This window comes from Corvus hawaiiensis, chromosome 6 (assembly GCF_020740725.1).
Source record: "Corvus hawaiiensis isolate bCorHaw1 chromosome 6, bCorHaw1.pri.cur, whole genome shotgun sequence".
Classification (NCBI taxonomy): domain Eukaryota; kingdom Metazoa; phylum Chordata; class Aves; order Passeriformes; family Corvidae; genus Corvus; species Corvus hawaiiensis.
Window position 1 is genome coordinate 16,998,857 of NC_063218.1, and position 11,811 is coordinate 17,010,667.

Below are 11,811 nucleotides of genomic sequence, written 5' to 3' on the forward strand. Positions count from 1 at the left end.
GCGTGAAGCTGTGATCTCCTGCACCAGTTTTCATTGCAGGTGTATGTATTTTATAAATCTGGGAAATCCTCGTTTCTGGTTTGTGGGAGAGATGAGAAGACAATGATGTGGCTTCAGTGCTGGTAGCGGGGGGAGGGAAGATGCAGTGCTACCAAGCTTCCAGATGGAAGGAGGTGATCAAGAGACCTACATACAGTTCAGCATCACCTCATGGTCTCACACCTGGGACGAAATGTAAAATGTTTGCACCAGATGAGAAATACTCCAAGTTTAGGACTGGCCATAATCTGAGGGCTAAGGCTGTATGTAATTATTCCCTGATGCCAGTGGCGATGCAGTACTTGCCAGAGCTGTAGCCATCTGCCTTTTGAAGGGAGAACCATTGTGGGTTTACTGTGTTGGTAGCCACAGCATATAAAATAAGACCCTCAATATAATTTTCAGATGGAGATAAAAAGTTAAATAAGATCTGGAGTCACTATCTGCTTCACTTTATCATAAGCCGTTCTATTTGTTTCCAGTGTACATGCTATTGTCAAATTGGTTCTTGCAATGTAGCCTGGTAGTCATGCTATTTTTTTAAAAGCTGATAGGATGTTCACATAAGGTATAAATCAAAATTACAGCAGATTACTGCAACAACATGTTGTCTTAACAGGAAAAGTCCCCCAAGAGCTTCCATCTCAGTGGAAGGCGACAATCAGCAGTTTTTTAAAAAAAACCTTCGATTTTGAACCTTTCTGCATTCTGGGCTGTGAGCTGTAAGGAACTAAAAGGCAAGCACATCTTTGTGGGAAGGGCTCGGTCATTTCCAAGGGAGTTACAAGTACAGAGAAGCACTCCCGACCACACGGGTTCGTTTTTTCATGCTGGCGATGTGAAGTTCAGTGAGTAACAAAGCCAAAGTTGTTGTTTTAAAAATCTGTTGCCAAGCAGTAGGTTTTCTCCTAGCAACAAGTGTTTTGCAGCAGGGGAAGCAATTGGATACCTTAGGGGGTATGTTAGCACTGGGGGAAGGGCAGAGAAAGACCAAACTGGGGCTCCAGAGGGGCCACAGAGCACACAAAGGGTGTGCTGGGCATGGAGGAAGGCGAGGGAGGGGGCCAGGCAGAGAGGGACATGTGGCACAGGCAATGTTCTGGGATAGGCTCTGAACAAAAGTGTTGGCTCCAGGCACAGGTTCATATTTGTTCATCAGCTGCTTTGTTTGGTTTAGTGAGTGATTGACTGTTATATTATTAGCTGCTTGTTCTCATTTAAAAAAGAAAATCCATACTGAGCTGCTAGGAAGTCTTATTTAGACCACATTTGAAGAAATACGCTTTTTATTTTTCAAAAGAATTGTCTTGTTAGAGAAAATAAGATAAGTAGTTTTTTATTCTGTATTTTGGAAAACGAATTCTATACATGTTGCAGTTTCTTTTCCAAAAGAAAAAAAAAATTTAAAAAAAGTATTTTTTATCACCTTTACTTGTAAAGTAAGTGTAGTGTGGTTAATCCAGTTGGTTTTAAATCTTATAATGTGGCCACCCTTCAAAATCCCTGCATTAAAATGCAACCTGTGTCTGCAGATACAGAACTATGTTTATTCATCATTTTTTGATGGAGTGGGTTATTTCTAACTGCTGCGTTGTGTCACAATTTTTTCGTACTTGCAGAAAATAGTTATGTACAATGACTCAACGTGCATGTGCCTTTGAAAGGAGTTTATAAATGATTTCTTATGCAAAGTCATACTTTGACTAGATGGACATGTTTCAGCACAAAGTCATCAGCTAAAATGAAAATAGGAGAGCATAGTATATAAATAATGTTCTATTTCACTCTACGTAAGTGTAAAATATTGATTATAGACTACATTTAAAATGCGTATTTTTATCACAGAGGTTGGAAAGTATCAGCTGTAGAATTTTACTTATTTTTCCATGTATCATGACAAATTCTTCTCATTTTGCCTCACTAACACTTCTGTTTCATTATTATAGCATAACACTGTCAAGTCTCTGGTAAACCTTCAGGTTTGATAGATTTGTTTAAAAATAGCAGCCACCTTAACACTTGCAAAATAGGCTGAAAAAGCACCATGTAACAAGGGGCAGTTTTGTGATGCTAAAATTACACTGCATATGGATTTGCAATGCATACATTGCACACCGAGTTTTGTAACTATTTGTGGTCATAATCCCTGATTTTTAAGTTTTTAGCTAGGATGGGGATGTTTCTAACATTTCCTTCTGATATCACAGCTTAAAGTTGATTATCCCTTAGGCTGGGACCTGCTTAAAAACAGTAAGATAGTGAACTGGGAAAATTATTGTGAAGTTGGATGTAGTGAGTTCTTTAAATCTTTTGTAGCTTTTAAAAATCTTTTTTTTCCACATCTGAATAACTTTGTGTCTGCTTATACGTAATCAGCTGTTAGCTTATTGAGCTTCAGCAGGTCATCAGCAAAACTGGCCACTGTTCTTCTGTCTCCCTGCTCTTATCACCAAAGGCAAAATCAGTCCGTTTTTTATTTTCATATGCTTATAATGTTTTCTTATAGCTATTGTTTTTGCAAGACACACTTTTATCTCTGAGGGTTATTTTTTGGCTAAATAAGGTCTGTGTCATACAAATCTAGAAGCTTTTTAGCAATCAAGTCATGTAACAGACCTGCCAGGAATAAATTCATATGAATATCATATCTGGTACTACTCAAATCTCCACAGTTGAGACTTCTGTAGGTCAACAGGCTGCATTTCTTAAACATGGTGAGAATCTCTGGCACTTCTTTGCACATTAAGTCAGCCACGTTTTTTGTTCTGTCCATTTCTCCCAGTTCCCAGTTTCCTTCTCTGCAGAGAGAGTTCAGCACCGTCCCTGAAAAAGGCAAGAGTGCAAATGGATTCATGGTTACAGTTCCCCTTTTTTTTCACTTTTAAATAAATTTCATTGCTTTTGAGAACATCTCCCACCTCTAGTCTATATTTTCTCAGAGAAAATGAAAATGTTCCTCTTGATATCAAGTGAATAAAGGTAAAAATCTCAAGTGGTGCTTTTGTTGAGACTGAGAACTGTTTATTTTCAGGCACGGTGGAGAAGTAATCAGATAGGTAAACCTTAAGAAAACCTCCAGCTCTCTTCAGACAAAATTTTTAGTTACACCGAAGAAGCCACAGTGATCTTTGTAGTGTTACCTTTTTACCCTTTTTTTTTTTTTTTCCAGTTCAATGGAATCCAAATATAGTTTAGCACTTTACGATAAAGCTCTGGTTTGATGAGACATATGATGGGTAATAATTATGACTGTAATTTTTTCAAAGTTAGTTCCATGAAAAAAAATTGAATGTTAGCTTCTCACTTGCCTAGAAGCAAATAAAAAAGTGACCTTACTGGACTGCTCTAAATGGCTGGTTTTAATCATTTTTTAAATAGTTGTTTTTCAAAATCAAAAATCAGTTATTTACAGAGTTTTAGTCCTATGTTTATTTGTCTAGATATGTCTTTTCCATTGACTGTTTGGTAATCATTATGACAGGTTAATTTGCAAAGAGAGAAAGCTTGTCTGCAGAAAAAAGATACCTTTGCAGTGAAGACTACACTACATGCTTATTTAAGCAATTATGGCTTTATACAATTCCTTATTATATCATGTTGTTCAGGCTCTGAGTGATGATATTTTATCAATAAATAATAGTGCATTTTCTAACTGGAAATTTTATTTGAAGTCTGTAATGCTCCATTTGGAAATCCCAATTCATTTGAATGTTTTCCTTTTAAAAAATGCTTACATTTATCTAATGAATAAATGGGCTCTGTTTGACTGAGCATTGTAAAAAACAGTTCTTGGAGAGATGTTTGGGTGAAATAAGCAAAAACTGGTAGTTTTGTATGTGGGGCAATGTAAAATGAAGTGTAAAGGGAATGATTGAGGGAGGAAACACATGTGAAATCATTGACCAAGAGGGAGACTTTGTGACTCCAGACTGGGTGAGGAAAGAGTTGGCAAGATCTTGAAAATAACCTGTGGCAGAAGTTGGAAGCACTTTCCCCCCCATTTTGATTAATTCCTGGAGGGTTTTGTTTTGTTGGGATGTGGAGTCTGGATAGAACCTTGTTTGTAGTGACAACAGTACCTCCCTGTCGAAGGCAGCACACAGTGTTACACAGTGCTGCTCTTTTAGAAAGCCCCTTTGGAGAGCCCCTGGAGGCTCTTGGAATTGCAAAGTCCCTTTTACTCCCAGCTCTGGCTGGGCACTGTAAAAGGCTGTTGACCTTTCCTTGAGCAGAGAGCATCTGAGCTCCACAGATCTTTGAGTACTGTTGATTATTCAAAGTGACTGGTATAAATATCAGTGGATTGGAGACATGAAGCACTGGTTTCATTTATTGTGATGATGGCACAAAAAAGTCTCTTTGTTTCTTCAGAGATTCCCTTCACTTTCTGCCTGTGCTATTTCTCATTAGAGTTCTCTCTTCGAGTTTTTTGAATTACAAAATCAACCCCTACAATGAAGAACTGGCTAAAAGAAAAATAAGGTTTGCTTAGAGAGTTTACAACATACAGACATCCTAACCAGTGAGAAAGTGAAAGCCTTAACACACTTAGGGGAGATCAGTGATTTCACAGGAAAAAAAATCAACTTTAAAAGAACCCCAAAATTCTCAACAAACCAAACATGGAGTAAAGTAATAAACAACATTTGTACCGAGCTGCAAAATGAAGAGGTGTACACACATTAGAGGCTTTTATAACTCTGCTAGGAGCAAATGTCATAAATTTATAGTTCTTTCATGTGAAAGTGATGCAATGGCAGGAAAGATCCTGCTTTCTCCTGCAGATGCCAACAGTTGTCTTAAACACCTCTGTCAAGTACTGCAGCATTCTAAAATGAATGAAGAACGAATAGGTTGCCTTAGATTTCTGTAATTCCTTCGGAACTTACTGGTTTGATTATCTTTTGTCAAATGGATGTTTTCCTACTGACAGTTATTATTATTTACACAAATTATTATATAGCTTTTTTTCTAATTGATTCAGTTCCAAAATCCCTCTAATATTTTATCTTTTTAAAGACTATATCTCTATTTATAGAGAGGATATACAGAAAAGGCATTCTGCTTAGGTTTTAAACTAACATGCCAAGTCTGAAGGTTTGAACCATATGTCACTTAGGTATCCCTCTGTGTTTCTGCAGAGCTGATGTGTTGTTCAGGCCCATCTCCACCCATAAAGCAAGAGACTTAACATTATTCTGCAGATAAATGTCATCCATACATCTGCTGCTAAATAAGTGAAGGCCAGAACTGGTAGCTTCGAGATTTTGTTTCCAGTTAGAAAGCAGAGGAAAATATGCAGTGAAGGACTGGGATAATTTGTACAGATTTCTGGGAAGTCTTAGAGGAGTTTTGGTTTGGGAAATGGGATTAGTTGGATGGGTTTTGTTGTCATTGTTGGTTTTAGTGGTTTAGGTTTTTTTCCTGAAGAGTTAATTCAGAAAGCAAGCATATGCTGACAGCTGGTAAACTGAAGTTAGTTTTCTTGGATGAGCGTGGGTGCGAGGTCACCAAAGGATATTGCTGTGTGATAGACATGCCTGCTCCTTCTGCCTGTGGTGTGTAATGCTTAATAGAGCAAAGTCAGGCAAGGACTGCAAACAATTTGAAATGTTCTGTGCCTCAGAATTTTAATGAAGTCATCTAGGAAGGGGATTTACAAACTGGACACTTACAATGGATGACATCTGACCATCATTCTCAGAGAGTTAATGAATCGGAGGGTACTTTGCATTCTTTCTCTGGATCACTTGTTTGAGTTCAGCCCACAACTACAGTTATCAAATGTCACTGTCCTTTTAATGCTCTGCTTGAAACAAATCTAATTTTCTATTGGTTCTTTGGAAGCAAAGCTGCTTGTCCCAGGGCTACCATCCCAGTCTGAGATACTACTGAAAGACTTGACTTTCAGGAAACACTCCCTCAAGAAAGCTGTGTCCCCAAAGCATGAGGGTACACGATGCGACCCCATTGCCCACACGAGTTGTTCCTTCACTACTGCTACATGCTAATTTCAAGACTGATGCTTGTATTCTTAGGAAGGTATAAAAGCAGGCAAACTGCCAGTATTTGCTCTAGTTCTATCACCTGGAAAATCTCAGCTATCCTTTTTGCCATACAGAATAGGGCAGATGTGACGTAATATGTGTCTCTTCCTATGAACAGGCTTATATCTGCAAAATTGGATTTTTCTTCAGTCTTGAAAAGAACAGCTTGTATCCTTAGCAAGCAGGAAAAATAGTCTGGCATATTTAAGAAAAAAGTATTACCAATATTCAAATAATTCGCATGTTTAATTAGTATAAAACAGACATATCTGCACCCCAAAAAAGCAAGGCTTTTGAAAATAGAGAATCTTGTCTTGAAAATTAACAACATTTACATTTTATTAGGGTTAGGTGCACTGCAGTGACACCAGCTTTGTGTATTCCATCTCCTTGCTTCATTTTTTGTAGTTTCTCATCTGATACCTACCACTCACTGACAATCACTTCACTGCAGGGAAAAAAAGCACTGACCCTGAGAGTTATCCAGTTTTTGTATTGGAAGTACTGTTCACTTGCTCTGAAAATGCTGACTCAATTGACAGCTCAAAAAAAGTCCAAACCCAAAAAAGCCCTCTAGCACCTCTATGTGAGAACATCTGCCAGGCTGATACAAATTAGCCTGCATTGCATTTATTTATTCACTTGCCAATACTGTACAGCACTCTTTATATTGTTCTACCGTTCAGGGTGTGCTCGGTTGTTCTGTAGGATGGAGTCAACAGTCTTCCCAAGCTGAAACTCAGCCTGGTGGGCACAATTCTGGAAATGTATGGTGGATAATTCAGAGGCTGCATAGAATGTCAGTACTTTCTAATCATCAGTGCTTGGGTTAATAAGGATTTTAGGGACAGATGTACAGAGAGATAAAAAGAATTGTGGTCCAAGGAGTGGGGGCTGGGAGGGGAGAAGTCACAAGGCCTCTGTAAGCAGTAAGGGACGCCTCTCTGCAAAACAAAGATTTGTGATCCATATGTGTTTTGCAATACAGAATCACAATGTAAAAACGCATATTGTTAGGATTATTATAATCCCAGAATAAAGCTCTCTTACTGGGTCATTCCATGACTTTTCTGGCACAGTAACATAGCTGAATGTGATGGATGGAGATTTCCATGGCCTCATTCAGCCCATATCCTAGTGGGTTTGGATGTGCTCTGGATCGTGTGGTGTTGAATTGGATCTCATCTCGCAGAGGAAAATGGAGAATCTGTAACAAGGAAGCTTATGAGGAAGTTCTGTGCCTGCTGGTCCTTTGTGCATTACTGGGGCAATATCAGTCCCTGTTCTGTTCTGCAGATTAAATCAAGCACTGTGGTTGTTGCCCATTGAGCTGAACTCAGTCTTGTTACAGCCATCCCCGAGGGCCGCTGGTGCCGTGTATGCTCTCAGGTGTTACAGGGCATGAGCTGGGTGCTGAGATGCACAGGGAGGATATGAAAACTTCAGGGCATGCACCTTAGGACTTCAGATAACAGGAGCTTATGCAAAAGCCCAGGTAATTCCTGCTTCTTGGCAAATGGGTGGAGTTTTTGTTACTTAGTCTTTGTTTCCTGTACAAAGCCCCTTGACTTTGTTGGTGTGGAGTAGCTTGCTCCAGTCCAGCATCAGGTCATTTCTTTTCTTAAATTAAAAAAAAATTACATAGTCTAACACTTTGAGCCCAAGAGCTGCCTACCCTTATTTCACTGCAGTGACCTTGTTTGAGCTACAGGAAAGCCCTACTGGCCAATCTCAGCCATTTTCCCTTTGCTTTCTTGCAGGCTCTGATACTTCACCAGCTTGGGCGCTATAGCTTGGCAGAGAAGATTCTCAGAGATGCCGTCCAAGTGAACTCCACAGCCCACGAGGTCTGGAACAGCCTGGGAGAGGTGCTGCAGGCTCAAGGCAATGATGATGCTGCGACTGAATGCTTCTTGACAGCACTGGAGCTTGAAGCCAGCAGTCCTGTGGTCCCTTTTACCATCATTCCCAGAGTCCTTTGAGAGGGCACCTTGATCAACCGATTTTTGGTCTGACTTCTGGGTGAGCAACCCCAGTGTATGAGACTGCCTGGTAACTGGTTAGTTTGAGAAACTTTAGAGCTACAGGTAACAAACTCCACTCTTAGCGGGAAAGTGGCCAAAGCAGGGAGATGCCACCATATGTTAATGTCAGACTGAGAGGACAGAGTGGTGAACCAGAGCCAAATCACTCATATCGCCTGCAGTTTTGCCCTGGTAGTTTTAAAACATCGTTATATTGTTCATGGATGATGTGCCATATTTTGTTAGTGATACTTGAGTGTTACATAAAATTATAATGGAATCAACTACCAATTGTAGAGTAAGATTCAGTGGCAGAACAGACTATTTTTAACAAGTCTGTTAATAAAACTCTTCTATTCCTGCCTCTCAACCTCTTTTGGCCCAAAGTCAAAATGTGAATTTTCTGTTTCCATCTCTATTTTAGTCCAGGCCAGAAAATCAGTTGAGTTCTTGTTTGTAGTTGTTAATAACTGTGATGTGTGGCTAACTGTTATCTAGAGCAAAGGCTGAGTACAAGAATATTTATATTTTATCAATGTATGCCTGTTACAAAAAATATATTAGTTATTTAAGTTTAACTTTTTTATGTGAATTCAGAGTTTATTTATCAATGAAATATGTAAAAAGAAGCCTCAAATGGAATATTTACCGACATTCCTTATACATGAACCCACACTTGGCTAAATGGGATGATTATGTTAATAATAAAATGATTTTTAAATGGAACCTTTCCTGTGTCCTGTCCTGGTTAAGAATCTGGGGGAAATAGATGGTTTGTGGACACGTTTTTATGAGCTGGCTGGCTGGCCTTGAAGATGAGCAACACCAAAAGTAAATTGTTCTGAGGCCAGTCTAGAGAAAAGAAGCTGCTATACTCTTTGCCAATGGTACCGTTATCTTAGATTTCAGGTTTCCTTAAATCTTCACTACTCATTTTTTCTTCCTTCCACTCCAGCTCTCTATGAAGCCAGATTACACTGCTTCTACATAATATACGGACATTCACATATACCTTGGTAGTGCTTGGGAAAAGCATGTTAAATATTTATACAATATTCTTTGGGTTTTTTTACTGTCTTCATAGTTCTTTCTCAACATCTCCTGCACTTTGTGTCCCTTGAAAGAAAAGTTGGCTGGTTTAGCAGACAAATACTTGCCAGAGATTCTCTGGGATGTGTAGAGAAGAGTCATTGTTGCAATGACTATTCAGGGTGCGTGAGCTGGGCTCGTAGCGTCCGCTCATTTTCAGCGTTGGGCACATTTGGAGCCTGGGAAGAGTTCCAGCTTCCCCATTAGACTGGGTGCTCCTTGATACTTGGCTGATTTGTCACAAGAAGTGGTTTTAAAGTGCTTAGCACAGGATAGCAGATGATTCAGGAAATGTTGTTCTTTGTTGCTCACCAGAGCTTACGCGCCTCAAACACATGGAGGATCCTCACTGCGGCAGCGTGGGGGTCCAGTGAGCATCTTCTAATGGCAGAAGACTTAAACCTGGGGAACTCTTCAGTTTTCCCCCTGGCATTTCATGTGCCTGTTAGGCTGAGGCTACTTTGAAATTGTAACTGCTTGGCATTTGGCCCATATGTTCTCTGTAAAATGGACCAAAACCCTGTAATAGGTAGTGTTTTCAAATCTATTTTAAAGGCAGTAGAAATTGTGTCATCTTGCTCGCTGTGAAAAACATCAGTTTTGTTTCCCCATTTAAAGTCCCTGTTTGGCATATTTTCTTCCTACTGTCCTTGGCTTTCTTTTTCTCTTTTCTTTTTGCCAACTGTTCTCTTTTCTAGTCCCAGTTCATAATTGGTGTTCTGGCCCTGCTGTCTTTTGGCACCCATTACATGATACCAAAAAATAGTGCAAAACTTTCATTTGTTTAATTCAGTTCTTCCTGAGCACTTCTCCTATCCCAGTTCCATTAGTTAAATTTGTGATACCTTTCACAAGTGTGCTCCTTCACAGTATTGACTCACCTTTTACTGTAATATCAAAGCTTTTCTAACAAGGCAATTTGCACCTAGATATGACACAGGGGGTCTTTCTCAAGAGAGCTTCAGACAAAAGTAGAGAATAGGAGAATTCTGTAACAGAATTCAGTTCTGATTCTTCTCATTCCAATTCAAGTCCTGGGCTGTTTTGATAAACTCCCAATGTGGAAAGGTTAGCAATCTAATTGTGTCATGTCTTTTATTAGTGGAGAAGTTGTCACTGGTGTTGTGCATATCAGGTGAACCTGAATATCTGTTTTCTTTTTCTTGCACTGGAATCAGTTTCACTGTAAATCCACAAGCTTCTACCTCTTGGGAATAGCCTCAGCTACCTATTTTTAAAAATGGATTATGTCTGTAAGGCTGTACATTTAGGAATTTTCAGGCAGAAGTGGAAATCCTTGCAGCATATGAATTATACAGCAACACTTGTTTAAACATAGTTTTTGAGTTAAAACAACAAGTTTCTAGGTTTTACAGCTGCACTTTTTTTTTAAACAAGTAAGAAGGCCAAGATAAAAAAATATCTGTTTTAGTTGCTATACAGAGAGATTTGCCTTTTGCAGTCTGCTGTCAGACCACCATAACTTTTCAGTCACTAGTGAAGGAAACAATGCCTATGTGCACAGCCAGTCCCGGAGAAGTGTTCCCTTGGTGCCCGTGGGTTGGTGTCATCCTCATGAAGGCTGCTCCTGGACTTTGTGGCTGGCAAAATCTCCATGTGGACACACAATCTGTGTGTGCTCTTGCTCCCCCAGCCTGTGTCAGGAATCAGAGCTGGTCAAATGATCGGTGAGGTAAGTCAAGGGCTGAAAACCACGCCAACCCCTTGCTCCCTTGTCTCAAGGTTTTACTAACCTTTGGGTGGGAGCCAAGTAAAGGCTTCAGGTAGTTCTTCATCTGATTTACTGCACCAGTAGTAACATTAATTTGCAGAGGAGAAAGGCAGGACAGCCCCTGCTTGGACCAGTGTAAAACAGTTACTAAAGTGCATCGTCGAGCACTCATACCAATATAGGGACAAGTTGCACACGCCCAAGATCTCCAGCCTTTCAATGGGGATTACATACTCTTCTCTTAAATCCATAAGACTGGAATAGTGGGTTTCAGAGGAGACTGCCCTTATTCTGCAGGTTGCTTGTGCTACTCAAAATGATTAACATTTGGTTTACTGAGCATATGCTGAAGTGTAGCAGCAATCTCTGTTGCACTTGATAAAAGGTTGGACTCTGCAGCGCCTGCAGTAAGAAAACTTATCATTCAAGTAATTGGTAAAAGTTCATCTCTAATTTTGGTGCAGATAACCATTTCTACTCCATGATTTATTTTATTTCGACTTTTGCTTTCATGATTCACAGGAACAAGAGAACCAATCCAAGCAGAACTAATCCAACTGTATCTTTGAAAACTTTTTTTCATTAATTATATGCATTTTAAACATCAAAGCTATTTTTAAAATTGCTTTAATTTTCCTTGAAAATCTGTTTTTTCCTGAGTAGACTGTTCTACTCTGGAATGATAGCAGAAGCTTGGATATACTGGAGTTCCAGATATACCTTGCTAATTCTTTGTTTGTTCAGTTATCAGTTATAATGGTATTTTTCTCACAATTGTCCTTTCTCTTCTCTAGCATCAAGTTAAAAAGCTTATATGCTAAAATATGCTTTCAGCAAGTATACTTCTCCAACATTTCATCTATTTAACCTCATCACTTCC

The 11,811-nt window shown here is 39.3% G+C and overlaps 1 protein-coding gene across 3 annotated transcripts in view; it reads left to right on the plus strand.

The window, feature by feature from the left end:
- Nucleotides 1-8,836, plus strand: part of TTC7B (tetratricopeptide repeat domain 7B) — a 130,701-nt gene extending 121,865 nt beyond the window's left edge. For all 3 annotated transcript variants that reach the window (XM_048306977.1, XM_048306979.1, XM_048306978.1), the window contains one exon: nucleotides 7,847-8,836. In XM_048306977.1, coding sequence (XP_048162934.1) covers nucleotides 7,847-8,068 — 222 coding nt within the window. In that variant the 3' untranslated portion in view covers nucleotides 8,069-8,836. The remainder of the gene's footprint in view (nucleotides 1-7,846) is intronic.
- The last annotated feature ends 2,975 nt before the right edge of the window (nucleotides 8,837-11,811 follow it).